This window comes from Aedes aegypti, chromosome 1, assembly GCF_002204515.2.
Source record: "Aedes aegypti strain LVP_AGWG chromosome 1, AaegL5.0 Primary Assembly, whole genome shotgun sequence".
NCBI lineage: Eukaryota > Metazoa > Arthropoda > Insecta > Diptera > Culicidae > Aedes > Aedes aegypti.
Window position 1 is genome coordinate 256,191,637 of NC_035107.1, and position 25,135 is coordinate 256,216,771.

The 25,135-nt window shown below is 39.2% G+C and overlaps 1 protein-coding gene across 1 annotated transcript in view; it reads right to left on the reverse strand.

The window, feature by feature from the left end:
• Positions 1 to 25,135, reverse strand: part of LOC5576344 — an 877,728-nt gene that overhangs the window by 79,562 nt on the left and 773,031 nt on the right. Inside the window, 1 exon segment of the mRNA XM_021837621.1 lies at positions 17,497 to 18,535. Within this exon segment, the coding sequence (XP_021693313.1) occupies positions 17,497 to 18,535 (1,039 nt within the window).

Below are 25,135 nucleotides of genomic sequence, written 5' to 3' on the forward strand. Positions count from 1 at the left end.
CAAGCTTCCTAAAATATCGTTCAGAGGTTCCGCCAGATCAATTTATGAAAAATGAAAAATTGTCGTATTTTGACAATAGAATGTTCAACTAAAATGACCCAAAAAATCTTTTTTTATAGTCGTTAAAGGGTTTGCAGACTAAATTGAATATTTCCATAATATTATAACATTCGAATGCCCAAAAATACTCATAAAATACAGTAAAGGGATCATCGATAACTCGATATAAAAGAGAACACAAAATCAGTACAAATGTGATTCAAGGGCCATCGAGATAGCCATGAAAACCAACTTTTATAGAGCCATAATAGAAGTTGGTTTTCATGGCTATCTTGATGGCCCTTGAATCACATTTGCACTGATGTTGTGTTTTCTTTTAAATCGAGTTATCGATGATCCCTTTTATATCGATTTTACTAGTAGAAGCATTAATCTAAGAATGCTAATGTCGCTGCTGTTCGTGTTACCAACATCTAGTTTACTGCGAACTGACAGCGTGAGTACCGGGCATCAAAGTGTCAAATTAATTATAAGAACCAAAACAACGACATGGTATGGAATGAACAATGAAACGCCACAATATAAGGTAATAACAATTAAAATCAGTTTTGTGACAACAGCGCCACTAGCATTCTACTACTAATATTTCTATTATTTTACTCGATATCGAGATAAAAAATATCGACTAAAGAAGAGTTTCGCTTCAAAAAAAAAAAAAAAAAAATAAATAAATAAATAAAAAATAAAAATAAAAAAATAAAAATGCTCAAACGTCAAAAAATGATTAATTTTCATGAATTGATTTGCCTACTACTCTAAAAATAGAAATATTAGTAGTAGAACCAGGTCCGTCACACTCGGGCTCAGATTGGGTACCACTTCTAGTACTGCATTTCGTCCCTCGGTAGTACAAAAGGTACCCAAGTTTGACAGATCGCAGAACACTTTTCACGGCATTCTAGATTACCTTATGAGCCATAAAATTTTGGGCAACTGCAAGGGAGTAGTGTTTGATCCTTCGACCTTGATGCTTGCTCCTGCGGGGGCGAGCGATGAGGGCAGGATCAAACATGTCGCGCGTCGGTAGTGAAGTAGTAAAAAAGTGATCGGTTCGTTAGTAGTGTTTGATCCTTCGACCTTGATGCTTGCTCCTGTGGGGGCGAGCGATGAGGGCAGGATCAAACATGTCGCGCGTCGGTAGTGAAGTAGTAAAAAAGTGATCGGTTCGTTAGTAGTGTTTGATCCTTCGACCTTGATGCTTGCTCCTGCGGGGGTGAGCGATGAGGGCAGGATCAAACATGTCGCGCGTCGGTAGTGAAGTAGTAAAAAAGTGATCGGTTCGTTAGTAGTGTTTGATCTATTGATCGCGTCGCTTGCTCCTGCGTGGGCGAGTGACGAACACTTGTTCGGCGTACAATACGATTATCGAATTTTTTCGCGAATCCGGTTAGGCGTGATTATATCATGGATTGCATCACCAAACATTGGTGACTCCCAGATCTCTACCCTATCCCACTAACCCAATATCCTTTCCATGACAACCGTGGAGATGCAGAGGTGATCTCGGTCTCTAGTAACAACGGTAGTCACACTAACATTCCTTCCCTTCCCCGATGACCGTAAGGACTCGATTTGTACACATTGAAGAATGGTAAGCTAATCCCAAGCCCCATTCATTAATTCCCTGTGCAACTTCGATTGTTCTGGTCAATCACGGAGTAGCAACTACGAATTGTACGGTCATCTATGCTTATGCTTATGCTATAAAATTTTGGGCAACTGCAAGGGACATGGAGGTCTTTAATTTGTCTTTGGTAGAACGCTAGTGGCGCTGTTGTCACAAAATTAATTTAACTAATTATTACCTTTAATTGTTATTTTTCATTAATTGATCGATCTCACGCAACAGAGAATGTTTTGTTTTGGCCTTTGACACTTTGAGGCCCGATACTCACGCTGTCACTACTCTAAACGATTTTGCAGAAAGTTCATATGTTCTACAAAAATACTATCAATGTGGCATATGGCATATCTTTCTTTCTAGGGTCGAGCACCTTGACTGTTCTAACATTGTTTTTTTCTGGCACACCCTACTGCACAAGGGGACTGCGCCCGCTGATAACTTGAACGATTGTTCGTGGAAACATTCCCGCGAAGGCTTCTCCCTCAAAATGGCTATTGATGTCAGTATGGGGAGCACACAGTCGCACATTTTTCCCATTATGGATCAGCACTCTCCTTGGTGTGGTGGAACATGGCGATAAGCCAAGGAAAGTGGCCCCCAATCTCTCGGTGGCGATATGGGGAGCTACTGCATTCGCGAGAACGAGCAAGGCCCATAAAAAGTATGGGAGATTTTTCTCGGCTGCGTTTTCAGTTCAGAGTAAGTACCTCAGTTGCGTACAAACAAGGGTAAAATATGTGAAAACATGTTTACCTTCTATGATGGAAAAGTGTCGTTGCCGTTGACAACCAATCCGGCGATCGTTGATTGGATGGTTGCTCGGATAAAATGTATCGCCGCGAAAAAGTTGGATTTTTTTGTGAGACTGTGCCTGCTTTGATCATACAATCCGGATAACAAATATTATACTAAAACAATATAACTTATTGTAAAGAAACATGGTCCAAACCCATTAAAATCGACAAATCGAAAAAAAAACAAACAGCTGTTTTACTTTGATTATTTTTAAGAGTGTACAAATAAGAATACAGTTATGGTGTATTCTAATTATTGAATGATTCCTACGATGATATCCGGGAAAGCAAGCCAAAATTCTTACAAATTTAGAACCAGATGGAATCACATCGCACGATCAAACGTTCAAAGTTCGTCATACAAAACTAAGGTGCTGCCAAATGTCGTTTTCGACTAATTCGATTCGACACACACACGTGCCGCAAGTGTGTGGCCAAAAATTTCATTCCGTCGAGTTGACCTTGGCCTTGCGCGGCGATCCTCCAATTGGATCTGGTCTACCTGTGTGGATAATCTTGTTGCCTGCCAAAAGCGATAAATCACCCGGTGCTTTACTGCGACCAAAATCGAGACGACAGTAATGATCACTTTTTTTTTCTCTGAAAGCGTCCCTAAAATTGAGCCAAAACGGTTTGTTTATTTCATTTCCGTACGAGAGAGAGTGGTGGGATGTGATAGCTTGCCAGCAGGAAGTGGTGTGGCGGGAAAGGAAATCTATTTTCACTTTCGAGAGAACGTTTCAAAAGGTTTCCTCGGCGTGCTGTCGTCGTCCGCGGACGAGAACTTTATCGTTCACCCACACTTGTTTCCGAGATGGATGTGGACGAAAATACATTCGCCCTAGAGACGCGAAGGTTACTAACCAAGTGTCCGATCCAATTAATTACACCGATGCTCTTGTATGGGTAAGCATAAGGGTATGCGATATGCATTTTTTTTTGTGTCGATACGAAAAGGAACGATACACGGAATTCTTATAAGGGATTCATTCTACTTCGTCGTAAGCGCTATTATTCGTCGTATCAAACTTAAAGTGTTTCACTACGGCGGAACTTATAAGCAATATAGATTCATTTTCCAAGTGTAATTTTGTAGAAGCTGTCATGGTTTGTCCACTTGTACACCAAAAATACGATAAAACTGCTGTATTTGGATAAATAACTCCAGTTCAATTTGCACTTTGTCACCAAAACCGCATGAACGAAGACGTACCGAGTAAAATCTGATTAGCGATCGACTGAGCCACGTCACAATACGATTCATACTTCTCCGCATCCCCTCTGTGTGACTTACTTCACCGGGCACTTATTTACACTATGGAATACCTTCGTACATTTTCACTGAAGGATTACATACCAATCACACGCCGTAAAACTTCTATAATCAACGAAATTTTAGGAAATCTCCTCATCAACCGTGTATAATTGAGAACGTAAACAAAGTTTTTTATCCTACCGGACTGAGAAAAAAAATTGTGTGTGATAGTCGGCGTAGAAAACGAAGTGGTGTATTTTAATCACTTACTATATCACAGAGAACCGTTAGTTAAGAGACGAATCAAAACTGATTGCGACCGAAATAAAAATGGGTACAACAAATACATCTTTAAGTTATCATTTTATTGCATTATTTTTAATTAACAATCAAAATTTATCACAATCTCATATCACAATGCGAAAGCCGGGCGCATTCAAAATATCGCCTACCCTTAGAAAAACGCCTGTGTATGCATATCTGAGGAAACTCTTGATTCAAAGCCAACTGCGTCGGTCTCCGGGTCTGGAATTTGCTAATTTATCGATCCATCTGAGATCACTCGACCCTTTTTTACGCGAGTGACTTTGATGACCTTCCCCCTCCAATTATGATCTAATGGGGAGAGTCCCTCTAGCGGAGACGAGACGCGACACGTGTTCTACGGAGGTATGCATCTTATGCATCTCATTCAACCGATCATTTGTTGCAACCTACAATCGGACGCAGGGTCTATCCAGTTAAGTGACTTAATTTTAATAGTCGATCCGACACGCCTGATAAGAACAAGTTTCCACTTCAATTAAACCCGCCTGTGCATCAACTACTTGTTTGCTTTGTTGTAAATGAGTCAATTCTACTACAGTCGCGAACAATAAAAATAAATCATTCCTTAAGTGGAGCGACTCCAATTGAGGATCGATATCCGCCCATCTATAAATTGACAAAAGATAAGTTATCTCAATGTCAACCGTATCCCACGCGATTGCTCCAAATGTTTACTGTTGTTTCAAACATTGTAAAATGTTTGTCAACCGGATCCACCCTGTGCCACTATGGATGGTTTCCCTACAGTTTGGCGGCCAAAAATTGAAAGCTTTTATTTCAAACTAACTTTTGACAACATTTTTCAAATAGGGTCTGCAGTGAAATAATGAGTTCTGTTACAAATGATGCAAATAGGCCACTTGTGCGATTAACGTTTTCTTGTATTTGCATTGAATTCTTTATTTTCCTTGCAAATTTCAACTTTGGCATACTCTGTGAGCACAACTACAAAAGATCTTGCTCTAATTTTCTTGAAATATCTTAACAGAAGTATTTACTATGAAATGATGAGTAAGAAAAACGTACCAGAACAAATCATTTTTTTTTTTTTTTTGACCATTCGATCGCCCATAGTGCTGTGTCCCGAGAGATCGCTAAATAATCGCGCCTTCTTCGATCGTTTCATTGTTTCCCCTCTAAATACGAATCAACTCGAATCAAACTTCGCGCGTATTTTTCGAAAAACCTTTTCGGAGAGGTAGGTTGGTCGATTTTGACGAACTCGGTCAGAGGGCGTGGGATGATCTTCTCCCAAGACGGCGGCGAATTGAGTGGTGTGACGAGGGCCGTGCCGTTGCGAGTTGTTTTTGTCCGCCCCCATGCCCCCATGGTTTGCTCGGCTCAGTGCAAACATTCGGGCGACAACGATCGAGGACGACGAAGACGACAATCCAAGTTGGCGATGGGACGCAAATGAGTGCGAAATTATCCCGATCGACGAAGCAAACAAACTGATGGGGTTTTGGGGACGAGGGTGATGGTGATGATGCGATGACGACTGTGAATTTGAATTTTTTCGCCATTACTATTGAAATGAGTATTAGCATAAATTTATATCGCCAAAAAGTGTTCGATTCGAAGATAATTTTTGCAGCAAAATAAAACAGAGCAGAGTTTGATTGTTTGGGTTTGTTGGATTTCAAATTGAATACGTTCATAATTATCTGTTCGAATTTTTCGCAGGATTCTACTCGGAGACCTGTACAGGATTTCTGTTTGAAATTCTCATACGACTCCTTTTTGGAATTCTCACAGATTTCTTTTTTAAATCCCCTCAGGATTCCCCTTTCGGAATCCTCTTAGGATTCCCATTCGGAATCGCCCTCAGGGTTCCCCTTCTTCAGAACTCCCATTTGGGCTCATCTTCAGAATTTTCATTTGGAATCCTCTTCAAGATTCCACTTCAGAATTCTCTTCAGAATTATCCTTCGGAATCCTCTTCAGTATTCCCGTTCGTAGTCCTTTTCAAGATTCCCTTTCGGAATCCTCTTCAGGATTCCCTTACGGAATCCTCTTCAGGACTCCCTTACGGAATCCTCTTCAAGATGCCCCTTCGGAATCCACTTCAGGATGCCCTGTCGGAATCCTCTTCAGGATTATTTTTCAGGATTCCCCTTTGGAATCCTCTTCTGGATTCCCCTTCGGAATCCTCTTCAGGATTCCCATTCGAAATCCTCTTCACGATTTCCCTTCGGAATCTTCTTCAGGATTCCTCTAGAGAATCCTCTTCAGGAATCCCCTTCAGAATATTCTTTAGACTTCCCCTTCGTAATCCTCTGCAGGATTCCACTTCGGAATCCTCTGCAGGGTTTCCCTTCGGAGTCTTCTTCAGGATTCCCTTTTGGAATCCTCTACTGGATTCCCTTTCGGAATCCTCTTTAGGATTCCCCTTCGGAATCCTCTTCAGGATGGCCTTTCGGAATCCTCTTCTGGATTCCCCTTCGGAATCCTATTCAAGATACCCTTTCGGAATCCTCTTCAGGATTCCCTTTCGGAATCCTCTTCAGGATATCCCTTTGGAATCTACTTCAGGATTTCTCTTGGGAATCCTCTTCAGGAATCCCCTTCGGAAACTTCTTTAGGCTTCCTCTTCGGAATCATCTGCAGGATTTCGCTTCGGAGTCCTCTTCAAGATTCGCTTTCGGAATCCTTTTAAGGATTCCCTTTCAAAATCCTCTTCAGGATGCCCCTTCGGAATTCTCTGCAGGATTCCCCTTTGGAGTCTTCTTCAGGAATCCCTTTTGGAATCTTCTTTAGAATTCCCATTCGGAATGCTTTTTAGTATTCCCTTTCGGAATCCTCTTCGGGATGGCCCTTCGGAATCCACTTCAGGATGCATTTTCGGCATCCTCTTCAGGATTCCACTTCGGAGTCCTTTTCGGAATCCTCCTCTGGATTCCATTTAGGAAGTTTTTTCAGGATTTCCTTTTCGGAATCCTCCTCTGGATTCCATTTAGGAAGTTTTTTTAAGGATTTCCTTTTGTAATCCTCTTCAGGATTCCCTTTCGGAATCCTCTTCAGGATTCCCTTTCGGAATCCTCTTCAGGATTCCCTTTCGGAATCCTCTTCAGAATTCCCTTTCGGAATCATCTTCAGGATTCCCTTTCGGAATCCTCTTCAGGATTCCCTTTCGGAATCCTCTTCAGGATTCCCTTTCGGAATCCTCTTCAAGATTCCCTTTCGGAATCCTCTTCAGGATTCCCTTTCGGAATCCTCTTCAGGATTCCCTTTCGGAATCCTCTTCAGGATTCCCTTTCGGAATCCTCTTCAGAATTCCCTTTCGGAATCATCTTCAGGATTCCCTTTCGGAATCCTCTTCAGGATTCCCTTTCGGAATCCTCTTCAGGATTCCCTTTCGGAATCCTCTTCAAGATTCCCTTTCGGAATCCTCTTCAGGATTCCCTTTCGGAATCCTCTTCAGGATTCCCTTTCGGAATCCTCTTCAGGATTCCCTTTCGGAGTTCTCTTCAGGATTCCCTTTCGGAATCCTCTTAAGGATTCCCTTCCGAAATCCTCTTCAGGATTCCCTTCCGGAATCCTCTTCACGATTTCCTTTCGAAATCCTCTTCAGGATGCCCCTTCGGAATCTTCTACAGGATTTCTCTTGGGAATCCTTTTCAGGAATCCCATTCGGAATCTTCTTTAGGCTTCCCCTTCGAAATCCTCTGCAGGATTCCCCTTCAGTGTCCTCTTCAGGTCCCTTTCGGAATCCTCTTCGCGATTTCCTTTCGGTATTCTCTTCGGAATCTTGTTCAGGATTCATTTTCGGAATCCTCTTCGGAATCTTCTTTAAGCATCCCCTTCAAAATCCTCTGCAGGATTCCCCTTTGGAGTCCTCTTCAGGAATCCCTTTGGGAATCTTCTTTAGGATTCCCATTCGGAATTCTTTTCAGGATTCTCTTTCAGAACCTTCTTCAGGACTCCCTTTCGGATTCCTCTTCAAGATTCCCTTTCGGAATCCTCTTCAGGATTCCCTTTCTGAGTCCTCTTCAGGATTCCCTTTCGGAGTCCTCTTCAGGATTCCCTTCCGAAATCCTCTTCAGGATTCCCTTCCGGAATCCTCTTCACGATTTCCTTTCGAAATCCTCTTCAGGATGCCCCTTCGGAATCTTCTTCAGGATTTCTCTTGGGAATCCTCTTCAGGAATCCCCTTCGGAATCTTCTTTAGGCTTCCCCTTCGAAATCCTCTGCAGGATTCCCCTTTGGAGTCCTCTTCAGGAATCCCTTTGGGAATCTTCTTTAGGATTCCCATTCGGAATTCTTTTCAGGATTCTTTTTCAGAACCTTCTTCAGTATTCCACTTCGTAATCCTTGTCAGGATTCTTCTTCCCCTATGTTAAAAAAACTGAATGCATGAAATGCAAATGTTTTGTTTTTGATAATCTTTAAGTTTTGTCTGTAATTTTATGAAATTCTTACAGAAAGGATGCCTAACAGAAAGAAACTTCAAAAGAAATCTGTAAATTAAGGAACACTGGAAAACTGATGAGTCTAATGAGTATAAGATTGAGTAGATTAATAATTCTAGTAAAACCATAAAATTTCTGAGAAGAAAACATTATTCAGAGAATCTACAAGATTTCACAAATTCTAATGCAATAATGGATAGTTTTAGAACATTAAAAGTTCAGAATTTAAGCTGAACTTCGTAGAGAACATGAAAATAATTAAAACCCATGATATTTTGACTCGTATATGCCAATACAAAAGCAGTAATCGAAAGAGCTTTAGTTGCCCTTTACCGTCTAAAACTGAAATGAGAACGACTTGTCAAGCTTTCCGAGTTTGATTCAAACACCTAGCTAAATCTATCATCAGCCACCTCAAGTTGATCCATTTCACGATTTACTTCCTTGCGTTTCTCGCGTGGTACTATTCATGTGAAAGCAATATTTCATTCACACCTAGCCTGCTATGCGGCCACTTCTGATGAAACGACGACAATGGGGCTGTCCCGAGTTGCTCATCAAAGTAGGCTTAGGATGCAATATTTAGGATTAGGGATTAAGTTGTATCGTGCTTATGCCTTTAATTCTGTTTCCAAAGCATTTCAATATACCTCGGTGTCCAAATACACTGATCCATTCCGGGAAGTGTGACATTTGCGTGGTGGTGGTAACCGAGAAAAAGCCATTCCCTTCCTGGGTTTGTTTGCGATCCGGTAGGTGGTAGAGTGATTGAACCCGCAAAGTGGTCGGCGGCGCATTTTTTTTTTAAACAAAAACGCAAACAGCAAATTCCATCGTCCGTCGTCACCTACCCACCTACGCAAATATTGCATTCATTCGACGCTTTTACAAAACGTTTTGTGCTCAGAAAATCCGAGCGTGTGACTTGCAGTGCGTCCGTTCGAATCTCGCAACTTGTTCATAACCTTTTGATCGACCCTCGTCGTCGTAATGGTCAAATATGGCCAATGTGAATCCAGTTGAAACGTGATCGCCCCACACCAGAATGTACATCTAAGTACCTTCCATTGCTATTGCCGAGGTTTCACCAATCAAATCGAGTTTATTGTTCTGAGCGACTCGTTAAGGTACTTTGCATCTTACTACCACCCACTCAAAGTGTGGCTGGTTATGGTAATTGAAAGAAAAAAAGCGTTGCTCCATGTGCAAGATTGTCTTGCACGCTGTCGGTAGGTTACTTAGTTCGAAGGACCCGTTTTGTTAATTGCATTCTCACGTGCACATTAGGGTGGTTTGAAATTTGAAAATCCCCTCTTCCATGTTCTCCTTGCAATCATTACTATAAAAATAGTGTTCTGTCAAAATTTCAGCAGTTTTGAGGAGAATTGAAGGTGGTCTTAAAACGTTTATGTGGAACTTAATATGAAAAAAAAAACCTAAAAAGAACACACCCTCATTACTACAGTTTCTATGAATGCTATGAACAACTATTTGTTGCTGAACAAACGATTTCATTTTATGCTAATTTTGTTTGTTTTTTTTTTTTGTAGAAGTGTACTGGATCATATTTCAAATATGACTAGGAATCAGCGAACATTTTTTTGAAAATAACTTTGTTTTACACTCTTCAGCCAATTTCTTCCCTATGATTTTCTTGTAGTTTCTCAAACTAACCTTTGCGTCCCTGACCTATTTTTCACATCCAAATTTTCGTGATCTTTTTGGCTCTAATTTACTCAATTTTGAAATCGGCTCCAATTCATCCCGCATGTACTTATCAACGACCCTATTTTCCATACAATTACTCAGTGTGCATCATATTATGTTCCCGGCCAGAAATCTTGAAAACTGTCGCATGATACGGATTGCAATCATCGAATTGACGCCCTTTTCTAGAGACCCAGAATCTGCTCTAGGATATTCTGAAAGTATTTGTAAATAGCCCTATGTTGCATATGATTACTCCATGTGCATTGTTTTATACTTTCGTTGTAAAATCTTGAAGATTGATGTGTTGCATGAAATGGTTTGTGCTGATCAAATTTTGGTCCGCGAATGTTGCCCCAGGAACCGGTTTCAGGGAATCCGGATTCAGACAAAATGGTTCCAAATGAGGTGCAAATAGTCAGGAAATAGTAAAGGTTTATGATCTGTAGTTTTGTTTGATCCGTGCAAAAGAATTGTGGAAATGACTCAAATGAGCTTCGGACAGACCCCACGGGACCTCTGTATAAAACCGGAACCGACAGTCTGACTTGATTTCCCAGTACAAGTCATGAAACTTGAATAGTGTTTTGGTGTTGTGTCAAAATTTCATTGAAATCGGTTGAAAATTGTGGAAACTAGAGCCAAAATATCACGAAAATTTGGTTGTGAAATGAGCTTCGGTCAGGAACGCAAAGGTTAATAGGCTGCTTTTATCACGCCAATCCGTTATGAAACGGCCTACTTTCCTAAACTATATTATGCAGTGTCGTAATAGCAATAACGCAACGCCCTTTCATTACGCAACTGTTTTAAATTTCCTATTGAATCATTACAGAACAATTTTCAGAAATTGCAAAATGCTCCCTGCTATGATTTTGACACCCTCAATTGGCCTTTACGAAATTGAAAAAAAAAAACAAATAGAACTACAGAACTCGTAGTAATATTTCCGAATTTTGCTATGATATGAACCGCCCTAATGTACATGTCTGTGTATGTGAGGTTTTGTGTGCCAAAATTGCATCTCCTCCGCCAATCGGATCAACAATAATAAACGGTTTGCACGGGAATGATGGTTTGTTTATTGAATTGCGTGCATTGTGCTAAATTTGGAATGTGTTCACCTTCTGCATCAGCGTAAAGGTGTTTCTTTGAACAGAATATTTCATTCTCATTTCAACAAAAGTCAATTAGAAAAATGCATTTTATTATTTGCATGGGCTAGCAATCAATATGCATCCTTATGAAGTGCTTCTTATTGTGAAGTTTCAGACAATTGGGCAGAGAAAAACACCCCATGCCAAAGTGAATCATAGAAGTGTCCAAGTAGCTATGCACTAGGCCAGTTCATATTTGAAAAAATGTCTGGAAATCTTCTATTCTGTTAAAGTTTGTCAAACACGCCAATAAGATTAAATTAAGTTTAAACATTGTTTGATCGAGATTTGTTCTCCACAGTACCTAGAAATCACGGTTTTCTGAATATGTATGCTTTGAAAACCACACATTGGCATTATTTTTCCAGGCCCTAGTCAACGGGAAACGAACATAATAAATCTATGAAATAATTAACCATTAACAGCTTACGTGTTGCTTTAGGAAATAAATTACAAAAAATGCCCAAAGATCGAACAACCCATCCCAACCTGATGATAGATAAATCGTGCATGACACATGTACCGTCGAATAAATAAATTGAACAAGTTAGCATGGATCGATACACGAGTTCACTAATTTGACGCTTGAGCGGTGCCGAATTCACTGGTTTCCATGGTCACATAAATAACACAACACCGCTAAAACGTCAAATAGTGAACCCGTACATAGGTCCATTGCTTTTTATTTCCGAGTGATGATTGTTTTGATCGTATTTCACTGACTATTCAGAACGATTTGAAAACAATCATTATCATCGACTACTTATTACATTCCTTGGAACTCATGGTGGTGTTCTTGGCTTACCCATAGTGGATTTATAAATGTGCTTCCGAATTACCATTTTTTTACAATTTATTTTCGTGAGATAAAAGGTATTGAGTACGGGATTGAGTTTTAGAAATGCATTGTCATCATGTTTTGGAAATAAAAAATCCGAATTTTTCATACAGGTATGTTTTTTAGGGAGAACACACCCCAAAAATAGTGATTTTCAAGAACCTTGAAGCACAAACCTCAACCAAACTATGTTTAAACTTGCTCAAACCATTAAACCGTATTCGACAAAAGTTCGTAGAATTGAATAAACTACTATGTAGAGGTATTTCCGATAAGTTTTTATGTTCCGTTCAGTATTAATGAATTTATGAATTTTCAATGCTCGAAAATAGTCCAAAAACACATAATTGATTTGAAGCACATCTAAATTTTCTTCAAATTGACTGAAATTTTGACCAGAAGTTAATTTCGACATGAAAAGTCAAAATATTGGTTGACTGAGGACCTTCCAGACATTTGAATAGATCTACTCTGCACCCTACCTTTATGAATTCAATCAGGCGTGGTAATGATGGATAAATTATGAGTGAAACTATGAAAAAATCCAAGTGCTCAGGTGGGATGCGAACCCACGACTCTTGTATGCTAGACGAGCGCTTTACCAACTAAGCTACCGAGCCACTTGTTGACCTGGTCGCGTTCAAGTGAAGACATGGTTACTACAGAGAGGCAGTACACTCATCTCATCCGTATGGTTTTCTAATTAATTAACTTATTACGCGTGGTAAAGATGGATGGATATAATCTTTCTGAGTTATTGGGTCACCAAGTGGCTAGGTATATTAGTTGGCAAAGCACTCGTCTAGCATACAAGAGTCGTGGGTTCGAATCGCACCTGAGCACGTGAATTTTTGTCGTAATTAAACTCATAATTTATTCAGCTCTACCACGCATAATGAATTAGATAATTTTAAACCCATGCGGATTGGATTACTGAACAGTTCAATATATGTGTGTTCGAGCTTGTCAGCTCCGGGCTCTAGATAAGTTGAATTATCAAATTGTATAATCAGAAACCTCTCGTGTATATAAGAATCCTGCTTGATTTCATGTATATATCATTTGTATGTATAGTGCTATTGAGATGAAAGAGAGAGAGATGAGATTGTTGTGGTATAGTCTATAAGCGAAACAAATAAATCAGTTTTTAAACACAATCGAAACGACAAACCGTTGCCTAACGTCCTGGTCTTGAACGGCTAGATTTTGTAGTGTTGGTCACTACTAACACTAGCCAGGCTAAAATTTGTCGCCTCGACCTGTTAACTATATTGTTTGGCGTATGTAACAGTTCTATCGATCGTTGGCATATTTTCGGAGATTGATACGATATGTTCACACATATGGCCCTCTGTTAAAACAAATTTTCAAATTTCTGTTCATTTCTCTCGTCGCTTGCTTGCGATTCTATCCATCTTGTCATTTCATTACTTTCGTTACTCCCTTTGACTCTAAGTATAGGTATTGTATTCACCGATAAAAGCCAATAAATTTTCATAATAACACTTTATAGTTTCAAATTCAAACATCAGAAAACAAAAAATGAGAAAAAGTGCCTTTATAGACAATTTTAATGTAATACTCTTATATTAGGTAATGCTCTAAAGAGTTTCAGGTACAGCAATTCAACTAAAAATTCTTTGGGAATTGCGCGAAGAGTTTGACCACACATTTTGAATGAATTTTATCCAAAACTAGTGGTCCCAGCAAACTTCGTCTTGCCATCAACAGGCTGTTGTATGACGTCATGTAATCCCTCATACAAAATTACACCTTAGGCTTCTTCCGTTTCTTTTTTTTTCATTTACTAATAATTGCATCCACAATCTCTGCTAATAATTTCTTTAGATGTTCTGTCAAAAATTTCCAAGGAAATCCGGTAAGCATTTGCAAGCAACTAAACTAGAAAAGCTCTCAGTAATTGTTACAGAACATTCGCCAGAAAATCATCAGAAATCCAATTAGTACTCCCGTATCAAGAGTTCCAACAGCTAGGCGTTTTGTTAAATATTTTTCTTAGATCGCCCCAGAAAAAATATTCGAACATTAACACATAAATATCTTAGCTGCACTGTTAAAAATAGTTAACGTTGTGTAAACTTCATATATGTAATGTTAACATGAAATTATGTAAATTTAAGTTTATATGTCACTTAAACTCACGGACACCTGCTAGATTACATGACATATCATTGATGTTTACGTGATATACCATGTGAATATGCATGACATATTAAGTTCCATTTAGGAGCATTATATATCACAGAAGTTAACACGTTGTGTTCGAACTGTGTGGTTCCACTACTATGAATACTTAAAAGTCAGGTTTCATTTTGTCAAACGGTAACCTTATTTTTGAACTCTCATGAAATTTTTCCACAGATTTATAAATTTGACTTACGTTGAAGAGTGATCTTTTAAAGTTACATTGAACTCAGAGATCATGCAATCATTTTAAGAGTTTTTTTAAAACTTTCACTCTTATCAGAAGAAAAAACGCCAAAAAGCTGATTTTCGATACTTTTGATATTGCTATTAGTTGTTCATACTTCCCAAAGATCTTATATGCGCAACATATTTTTTTCGCGGGTATTTAAGATATGTGATCATATCTACGTGTTAAAGAAGCCTCAACCCCTTGAAAATGAAGTGGAGCGTATTGCCCGGTAGGGGCGCATTATACCAATTTACCCTATATCAAGCGTGTGCTAGAATAAGGGCGTAAGTCGCATGATCGATTTCTCTTCATCGATCCTCTCTTCTGTATATAAAGGTGACAAGCTGCAAGTTTGTCCGCATTTTTTTCTCATCACAACGCAAGATCGCATTGCTGCCAAGCGGCCCGAAGTGAAAAATTGCTGACAAACTTGCATCTTGTCACCTTTATTCACAGAAGAGAGGATCGATGAAGAGAAATCGATCATGCGACTTACGCCCTTATTCTAGCACATGCTTGATATTATCCTTGAAGGTTTCAAGTGGAACTCGTAGGGGAAGACGGAGTAAGATGGACCACCTTCAGTTTGACATGAAAATGGCGTTATTCTAAGTTTACCATGCACTTTGCACACAAGATTTTTGTCATTCCGAAACATGTAAGGTGATGTTTATCAATTTTGTTACAAATGCAAGCCAAATCCGCAATTTTTCTTTCCAAAATGTGGGTCTTTCAAGGATATGATAGGTATATTCTAAGTTGATAGAATAAATTAATCTAAAAAATGATTCAATATCCAGGTTAATCAATGAAGAATCCATATAACATTATACTTTGTAAAATCATAGTGTACTGATGTATTTTTGTCGCTTCTACCCCGTAGGTGGGCGGCTTCACCCCGTCGCAAAAAATAATTGCAATAAGGAAACACTTTTTTAAACTTCAAAAAAATAAATATTTTTTCACAAATACGACACCTGTGGAATTTGTTGATCATGCCTAAGGATTCAAAACGACATACTGCATTGAAAAAGGTTTTATTATTGTTTCTTGATTTAAACATATGAATTAAATTGCTTAGACGGGCGGTCTTACCCCGTCTTCCCCTACGTTTAGCTGTAGCTCAATGTGACGTAAAAAGGCGGAACTTTGCTGTAAAAGATTTTCATTACTCGATAACACCTTTTCGGTAGTGTTTGATAATCCAAATGATAAGAATACCTTATCGCCAGAACTGTAGCCTGCCCATCACTTGACTAATATGTTTCTGGTAGACACGGCGGCAACACAGACAATATGTAATCCTCATGGTTTTAATCAGTATCTAGGTGCAGTAAATCAGTCTTCTATCGTGCATTATTGTCTTCAACTCCCATTTCCCCAAAGTCTTGATATACATTCATTGCCACAAACACACCCATCATGTTCCACTGTTCTTCAAAATCCACTTCTGAATTCACTGCACTGGTGTTTATCGCAGAATGGAATTTACTTCCTGCCGACTGTCCAACAGTCTACAATCCCAATAATCCATCCGCGAGGATACAATTCGATAACGCGGTGAAACATATTCGATACACTTGTGCTCAGACCACCGCCACCGGTCGCGTCCAATTTTTAAAAATATTATTCCCAAACGGAAGGTCATTTTTCACGTTTTCTTCGTCTCCTTGCCTTTGCGTTCCTTCGCGTCGGCACTTAACGGCACATCTTTATATTACTTTTAGGTTGCCGCGCGGCGCACTTGCGAATATAACACTGGGGAACATTTTTTGTCTCAAGCATCGAAATACCGTTATTTACTTAGTTTAGGGTTGTTGAATCCATTGCCGTTTACAAAAAATAATTCAGCACTTCTAGTTTTATTTAAAGATTTCAGTCGAGTTTTCCTTGGCATTAAGTCCGCACTCGGACAGAGCCTGCTTCTCAGCATAGTGTTCTTATGAGCACTTCCACAGATATTAACTGAGAGCTTTCTTTGCCAAAGTTGTCTTTTTCACATTCGTATAACGTGTGGCAAGTATGATGATACACTATGCTCAGGGTAGTCAAGGAAATTTCCATCCTGAACCGACCGGGAATCGAATTCAGATATCTTCAGCGTGGCTTTGCTTTGTGGCCGCGGACTCTAACCACTCGGCTGAGGAAGGCTCCTTCTAGGAAACCTAAACTTCCCTGATACCAACTGGTTTACTAAGAAATAAAAACTTGTTTCACATTAACAGTTTTAGAATGAACTTTGCTAAAAATGGGCCTTTAAATACAAGTCATGCTATAACTAACATAACCTAGATTACAAACAGATTGTAGCTATCTCGAAACACACATGTAATGGTCTATGAAATCATTGACGACAATAAATAAATTAAAAAAAAAACAATAATGGACGATAAGCGGTTCTAATTCGAAATAGGCAAAAATGCAAATATTACAATTATGTAGTTATCGATTTATTAAAAATTGAATTGTTCAAACTATATCCTTTATTGAAGTTTAAGTTCTATTCTGCCTATTTGTAAATTACTAGAAAATTTAATAAATCATAATTGAAGTTTCTTGTGTACAATCATAATAAATGTATTTTTTACAACTTTGGCGTCCTGTGTATCACAGTTGTGACATGCTGGAGCACTTCTGAGAAGCAGCAACCCAAAATTTACTAAAGACATGGTATGATTTGATCCTTGAGACACGCAAAAATGTTATTTTTGTTACGCTGTGTATTTCGCGGTGTTTTCAACGCCGCGTTCGTCGCACGTCGGTTTATCGGAACACATGTTACATTTTCAGCACTTTTTTCGGGGACCGCCTCCCGCGGGTTACCCTGCTACCACCTCAGTTCAGTGCCGCCGTGATTTGGGAAATATCACAACAATCTAGAGACTTACCCATCATTGGAGAATTGCCTTCCGAAGCTGCCGTCCATGGTGTTGGACCGTTTGAGCGGCTCGTGCGGATGGGGATACCCGTTGGTGTCGCCGCCGCCCAGCTGTGGCTGTTCCACCGTCGTCCGGATCGTGGTGCTATAGTTCCACCGATTGTCCACCGTGTCGGTCCCCCTGGGAGACTGATCACCGATAGTATACTTTTCACTGAACACTTTTTCGCGCCGTTCGCGAAGCATTTCTTCGAATTCCGAATTGCGTCCACCGTAAGGACCACTACCACCGCCCGAACTTGTGCCGCCCCCCAGCCCGGTGGATTTCCGAGCGGACGTTGGCGTCCCGAGCGCTTTGCGCACCATCGACGGACTCGACAGGCCCGATTGCATCTTGAGCATGGTCGAAGCGGGCGGATTTTGGGGCGTACCCGTTAGCGGTATGCTGCCGTAGGTGAAGGGTCGTGAGTCCTCCCGGGCGTGATACGGAATCTGCCTGTTGCCGTAATGATCGTCGTCGTCGTCCGAAGTGAACCGTTCCGAAGCTCCGGTAGTAGACCGCGCCTGACGGGGATAGCCGAAAGACTGATGTTGCTGCAGATTCATGAGCAGTTCGCGCTCGGTCGGCGTGAGACAAAGATCCCGCTTATCTCGGATGGTTGAGTAGGCGCTACTGAGCAGTGGGGTCTCGCGGCCGCTCTCGCTGGGAGGCGGCGTGAGCGTCGTCGTCGTGCTGCTCGTTTCGTACAGGAGTAGCTCACGCTCTTTGGCCGATTCTCTGAGTGCTGGCAGCTGAGCCGAATGCGATCGCTTGATGGTATCGGTGCTGGTATTGATGAAATGATCGCTCCCTTGTTGCTGCTGCTGGTGAAGGTGGTGATGGTGATGATGATGATGATGGTGGGTGGCTTGCGTTGAGGACATTGGTTGGGTTGTTGTTGTTGTTGGCGTGGATGCTGATGCTCCTTTGCTGCGGCCGACGTCGGGGATGCCTTGAACCGTCATCAGCATGTCGGACAGCAGATCGTCCAGTTCCCGATGGCGATCATCTGTAAGGGGCGCGGATAAAAGAGAAGACGAAGTGAGTGTGAGACATTGGGAAACGAGGGATTTCTTTTCGATTAACTTCTAATTGATATTGATATGTGGAGCGAGATTTTGGAGCGTTGCGTCGCAAAAAACAAGAGCTTATGCAAATTTTTGATTGCCTTGTTTGATCAGACGTTTGGTGACACAAGATTCTGCAGAGGAATATGCTAAGTAGGTTATATATGTGGAAAATTTATAAAATATGAGAGTATTTTGGTGATTTTTATGTGGGGATATCATTTGTAACAAGAGAGTTCATCAATGATGAATTATCATACTTGCAGTCTTTTGAGAACAAATAGAATTTTCATGTAAATCATATGGAATTTGAATTTCTTCAGCTAATGTTCAAACTAATTTGAACTTGCTGTTTAGATACGATTGCTTGAATTGATCACATGTTTTGAGTTTTTATAAGGATACATATTTTCCAAGAACACCTGCAAACAACGCCATACTCGTAGAATGAAAATACTGATGTTATCTTAAAGTTATTCAAACTATTAACATACAATAATCAACATAAGAGTTTATTATTTAACACATTTAAATCCTCAACAGCCATGTTAGTGTTTACGAAACTAAAGTTGGTCAGCTCAGCACTCAATGTTCCCGAATGATCTTAATAAAATTGAAAATATGTCATAAGTTTTCACTTGTACGTGAAAGACGTTCATAAAATATGTCTGTTGTAATTTTATAATATGTCGTTCTGGTCGTAGTTCTAGTTCATTTCGTTTTTCTTGATATTGAGATTATTTATTGATCATTATGTGCAAATGTCCTGCAAATGTCACACCTCTTGTCTGTTCAACAATTTTTTCGAAACTAGCATGTGTACCCTAATGATCAATTTCAGCGTTGCATTATAAATGTTTTACTTCTCATAGTCATTAAGATAGTGAATAATTAGGAGTTAGTTTAGCCTAGCGTAACTTAAGGCTTAAGGGGCCCAGATAGCCGTAGCGTTAAACGCACAGCTATTCAGCTTGGCCATGCTGAGGGTCGTGGGTTCGAATCCCGCAGTCAAGGATCTTTTCGTCACACGATATACACATGTAAAAATGGTCAATCGGCAAAGAAAGCTCTCAGTTAAGGGGGCAGGATCCGTCATTGATTTCGGAATTTTCAAAAGCAGTTTTTCCGTTCAGAATCAAGAAAATTTACAGGAAAATGTTTTCACTGTATTCTGTTCCCCTACCGAAACACAGTGAACACATTTTCATCGAATAAGTTTCAGTTTTGAACAAAAAAACTGCTTTTCAAGTTTCGATGATGACGATGATTACGATGACGGAGCGTTGATCGTTAATAACTGTGGAAGAGGTCATAAGAACACTAATCTGAGAAGCAGGCTTTGTCCCAGTTGGGACGTAATGCCAGAAAGGAGAAGAAGAAGAACTTAAGGCTTATTCAAGATTCGTTTTTCGGTGACGAAAGCATTTCCTTACAACGCCTACATGCTACTCGTAACTTTTGCGAAAATGAATCTGGAGATAGAGTGTCGATACCATTTGTTACAAAAAAGGTATTCTTTATAATGATTTCTAATTGCAATGTATAAACCAAATTAAAATAACGACTATATACTATTACCCAGAACGACATTACACGGAATGCACTGGAATACCATTTATCGGAAAACCTTTGTGACCTTCGTGGTCGTGCGGTTAGTAGGCATTAAGCCGCATCGATCCAAGGGCGCGGGCTCGATTCTTGCTTCAATCTGGAAGACTTTTCTTCAGGAATGTAGTTCAGCTGTGCCACTGGGTGTTGTATGCTATCTGTTGTCGAGTGTGGTACACTCCTTCAAAGAGCAAATCGTTCAATGGAAGCATTAACGTGTCGATGTTTTTTCGACCTTTTACCGGAATACACCATTACCCGAAAAAACTGATAACCTTTACATTTTAATGCAATTTATATTCTCTTTAAATTATGGTTTGCGCAAATTATATTAAGCTCACCATGATCATTCACGATTTCCTCGAATCAACTAAGAGAAAGCCTGCTTACCTGTGCCTGTAGCCTGTGCGAACTGATCATTTTTGCATTCGTTTATTGTTTGGCAAGTATGGGCTCTCGAAAGTCGGAAAAATTGCCAACCAGAAATAATTTTGCGGCATTTAGATGAACTATTCTCTCAGGAACTCGTCTCGTAATTCCTCAAATGATTTCTAAAGATATGCTAAGAGGATTTTACTCTAGAAAAAAACTTTAGCTGTCCAACAACGGAATTATAACGAAAATTCTCTCAGAACCTTCAACAAGCTTCTTTTAAAAATACTTGTAGTGATTTCTTCAGATTTACACTGAGATACCTTAAAAATGTTCATACAGAAAATTTTCCAGGAATATTACAATGGTTTACTCTCGGATTGGTAAGCTACATATAAAAAATATTTCGAGAAATCATGGAATTCCATGAAAAACTCTCTTTACTATTTTTCAAGAGTATTTCCTGCCTTTTTAAGAATCCAATTTTTCCAATCCTTTAATAATTACCTCAACAATTATCTTAGGAATTGCTCCATAAATCCTTTAAGAGTTTGTTCCACAAAATCTATAAGGAATATTTCTAGGAATTTCACAATAAATTCAACCAGAGATTCATCATAAATTGCATCATTATTCAAAGATTTCTTGATATGATTTATTTTTGGAGTAAATTGTACCAGGAAAATTTATTTAGTATTTAAAACTACAATATTCTACAGCAATTATTTCTGTAGTTTCTCCAAGAACTCAATTTAAGATTTTTAAGGGATATCCACTTTTGGTTTGGTTTATTTTCAAATAATTACTTTATTTGTTTCTCTGAAGACTTATCCAAGACTTTCTCAAGAGTTCAGAAGATATAAAGCGACGTTTGAAAAACTTCTATTATGTAGGAATTCATATATTTCATCAGCGATATCTTTAGGTTTTCGTTTAGAAATATCTCCAGGAATTACTTTCAATAATTTCTGGGAAATTTTCTTACCAATTTATTGGAAAAAATCCTAGAGAAATCTTAAAACTTTTATTTGACAACTTCGTAGGAAAATTTTCTGAGGATATCATTGAAAAAAATAAGTAATCTAAGGGTATCTTTGGAAAAAAGTTCTGGTTGAAATCTTCAAGGTACCTCAAATGAAAATTCCTGAGAAATTACTTAAGAAGCCTGTGAAAAAATCGCTCAATGTACTCCCGAAGAAATCTTCAAAGTAAGAACTTTTTGAGCAAAATCCTGAATTACATTCTGATGAAATTTCTGAAGAAAATCCCACAGAATCTTTAAAAATGACGCTTGTCTGGTCGGATTACTGTTTAGTCTGTTTTTGGTCTCTTTGTCAGGCATGAGGTCTCCAAAGTTTGTTTTAGACACTTGGCCGCTATCAGTTCTGAAGTAGTCGTATCGTCATACTACGCTTCATTGTTTGACATTTGATTTCTAAATGAAAAGGTAAAAATGTCTTGAACAATAGATAACCTTAAGGTCTATTATAAACGATCCAAATTGATAATGTTGGCTGCAATCATATATTGGGATTAATTGACTAGTCCATTAACCCGTATAGGCCTGAGTGAAAGCAAAAATACTAAAACCTTAACCGCTCAGAGAATTCTTAGCGGATTCAAATGATTTTTTGTCAGTTCACTGGCCCACATATCTTGTTTCTAAAAGTGGCCAAAGGAACTTAGAAATCTTCATGTGGCCGGAGTAAAAAAGGGCTATTTTTTGGGACATGCCAAGTTACCTTTATTTATTTGCAATGACAATCATTTTAATTTGCATAAATCATTAAGATCTAACATTCAACATTATAAATGAAGAGTTTTGCACCGTTTAAAATATACCGGATGAGGCCATTCGGACATAATGCCCGGAAGAACCGGCTATGGATTTGTTGGATACCAAACCGTTTTAATTCTCGAAAAGTAGAAATTAAACATAATTGTAACCTAGAATTCGTTCCCATTAGCTTGGCACAGGTGTTCAGATACAAATTGATAATTTTATCGTAAGTTTGAGGCGTCCCGGGACCCGAAAATGGTCATTTGTAGAATTTATCAAATGCAAAACTCATAGTTATCCAATTCAATCGTTTCTCAAAAGGTTTATACTGTTGCAATTTTCTTCAAATTCCAACATGTAGTGGACACATTATAACCGATTCCGGAAATTATCTGTGACTTGAAATTTGCCTATCTTAAGGGGCACAAACGCAGAGTACCCTTCTCACCTGACCTGACCCAGTGATCCACCGGAATAACTCCAACCACAGGAATATTTCCGTGTTCCTCTGTACACTTCTAGAAACTAGATATGTGTGCCAGAAAACTGACAAGAAATCATTTGAATCCATTAAGAATTCGCTGAGCGGCGAGGGTTTCAGAATTTTTGGTTTCACTCAGTCCTATACTGCCCAGAAATGCATAATTGTCCCATGTGAATAGGAAATCCAGCAAACGTGGGACTGACATGCATTTATGGGCAGTATACGGGTTAACAGACACCCTTGTTTTGGAGGGCTCCTGAATTTTGCTCCGCACCGGGCCCCAAAACCGGTTTAGGGACAAAATGTCGAAAGACAAAACGTCGAAACCCAAAACGTCGAATGCCAAAACGTCGAATCCCAAAACGTCAAAAGGGACAAAATAGTTGCGTCCACTCAGTCGCCCATGCGTTCCATATAGTGGTTTTTACCCAGACCTTGATGTCTTCACCCGGGACTTCATTTGTTCGAAAACGGCTTTGCCGGCCGAGGCTAGCCAGTGCGTCGGCTCGTTCGTTGCCGATTATGCCGCAGTGACCGGGTACCCACATGAACGTTATTGGTCCGCTTGTGTTGTCCAGTTTAGTCTGCGTGGCCTGAATGTAGGGGTGCCTGTTGGTACATGATCCAAGATAAGCTTTCTTTTGATTCTCGTCTAGACTCACATAACGACAGATGAATGGCCCTTGGCAGTGAACAATTCTAACTTTATTTCTTCTACTCGTAGACGAACAAAATTTCCATTAAAGCAAAATAAATGTGGAAACTCCAACAATTTTGTATATTTGGGGCGTAAGCCATTCGTTTAAAATTGTTATACTTAATAGCTTTTTATCTAAATGAGCTCAATTGTTTTAATTAAGTTTGTGAATATTTTGAAGTTTGAAAAATTTCTCAAACATCAATGCAGCAATTGTTTGAAGGTGAATTGGATTCCCTTCTAGTTGAGCTATCTGCTGAAAAAATAGTGTATTATTTATTCTTATCAAATAAACTCATTCTTTTATAGAATAAGTGACATCAACTTAATCAAATTTACAACTGGATTTAGGACATTTAGATGATTCTTTATTCTTTAAAAATTAACTAATTCTAATTTCAAACAGGAACACTTGATTCAATTTATTATTTTGCTTCTCGGGAACAGAACAGAAACAAAGGGGTGTAAGTGACAGTAAGTGTAAGTGTTGGACGAAAAAAATTACACATAAATACCGTTGGAAAGCTTGGAAACTGTTTTTTTTTTCGTTTTTAACTGAAACCCGACCAAAATGTCATTCACACCCTTTTGCGTTTGAGTCCCTAAATAAAATAAAACTTGTACTATTTCGACATGTTTTGGTTATTGTCAATTAGATTTTATTGCATTATCTCTTCCAAGACAATTAAAAAATTGATTAAAAGTGATAACATAGAGAAATCATATCTTTAGCTACTCTAACTGTTCAAATCATTGTTTAGTTTTTGGATTTTACGTTACATTTTTATCTATTTCCTTCGTATTCCTTGTAAATCGAATAGATGGACGTTTTGTTGGACATACTCGTTTTTTTTTTCTTTTCACCGTTTTGTCTTTTCTACGTTTTTTTTTCCTTCGACATTAGGCATTCGACGTTTTGTCCCTTCGGCATTAATCCTTTCGACATTTTGTCCTTTCGACGTTTTGGCATTCGACATTTTGTCTTTCGACGTTTTATCACCCAACCCCAAAAACCCTAGCTACGCCACTGGGCTTGATCTTGCTGCCTTAGCAACCAACCACCCCCCCCCCTCCCTTTGCTTGATTTTGCTGCCGTCAGATTCAAACCAGCAAACTATGTCTTCAAATTTAGACATATCATATATCAAGTCAATACCGGGTACCCCCGTTGGTTTGACCACATTTAATCTGAACACTTTTTAATCTGTACCCCGCTAAATTACACATCGTTCAGATTAAAAATGGTTCAAACGTCATTTAGCTCATGGAACGGAGTGAAGTGAGATGGAACGCTGAGGAGCGGAACGCAGAATCAAAACAAATCAGTGAAAGAGGTAACCAGAAACACGTTTCTAGGGTTACTAGATGTTCAAATTAAAAATGAACCCCAATGGTTTGCATCTGAGAGAGACTCGCGAAGAGGAAAAATATCAACGTCATATGCAGCCCAGATTCCCCTCTCACGAAACGTCAAATGCAGCCCACCGTTTTTATGGCTGAAAAAGTGAAAAGTATTGTGTTCAAAGTAAACTGTTATTAAAAGCCTCAGTCGGCGGAGCAGTTTTTTCCAAAGTTGCTGATAAATCTAAGCAGAAGATTAA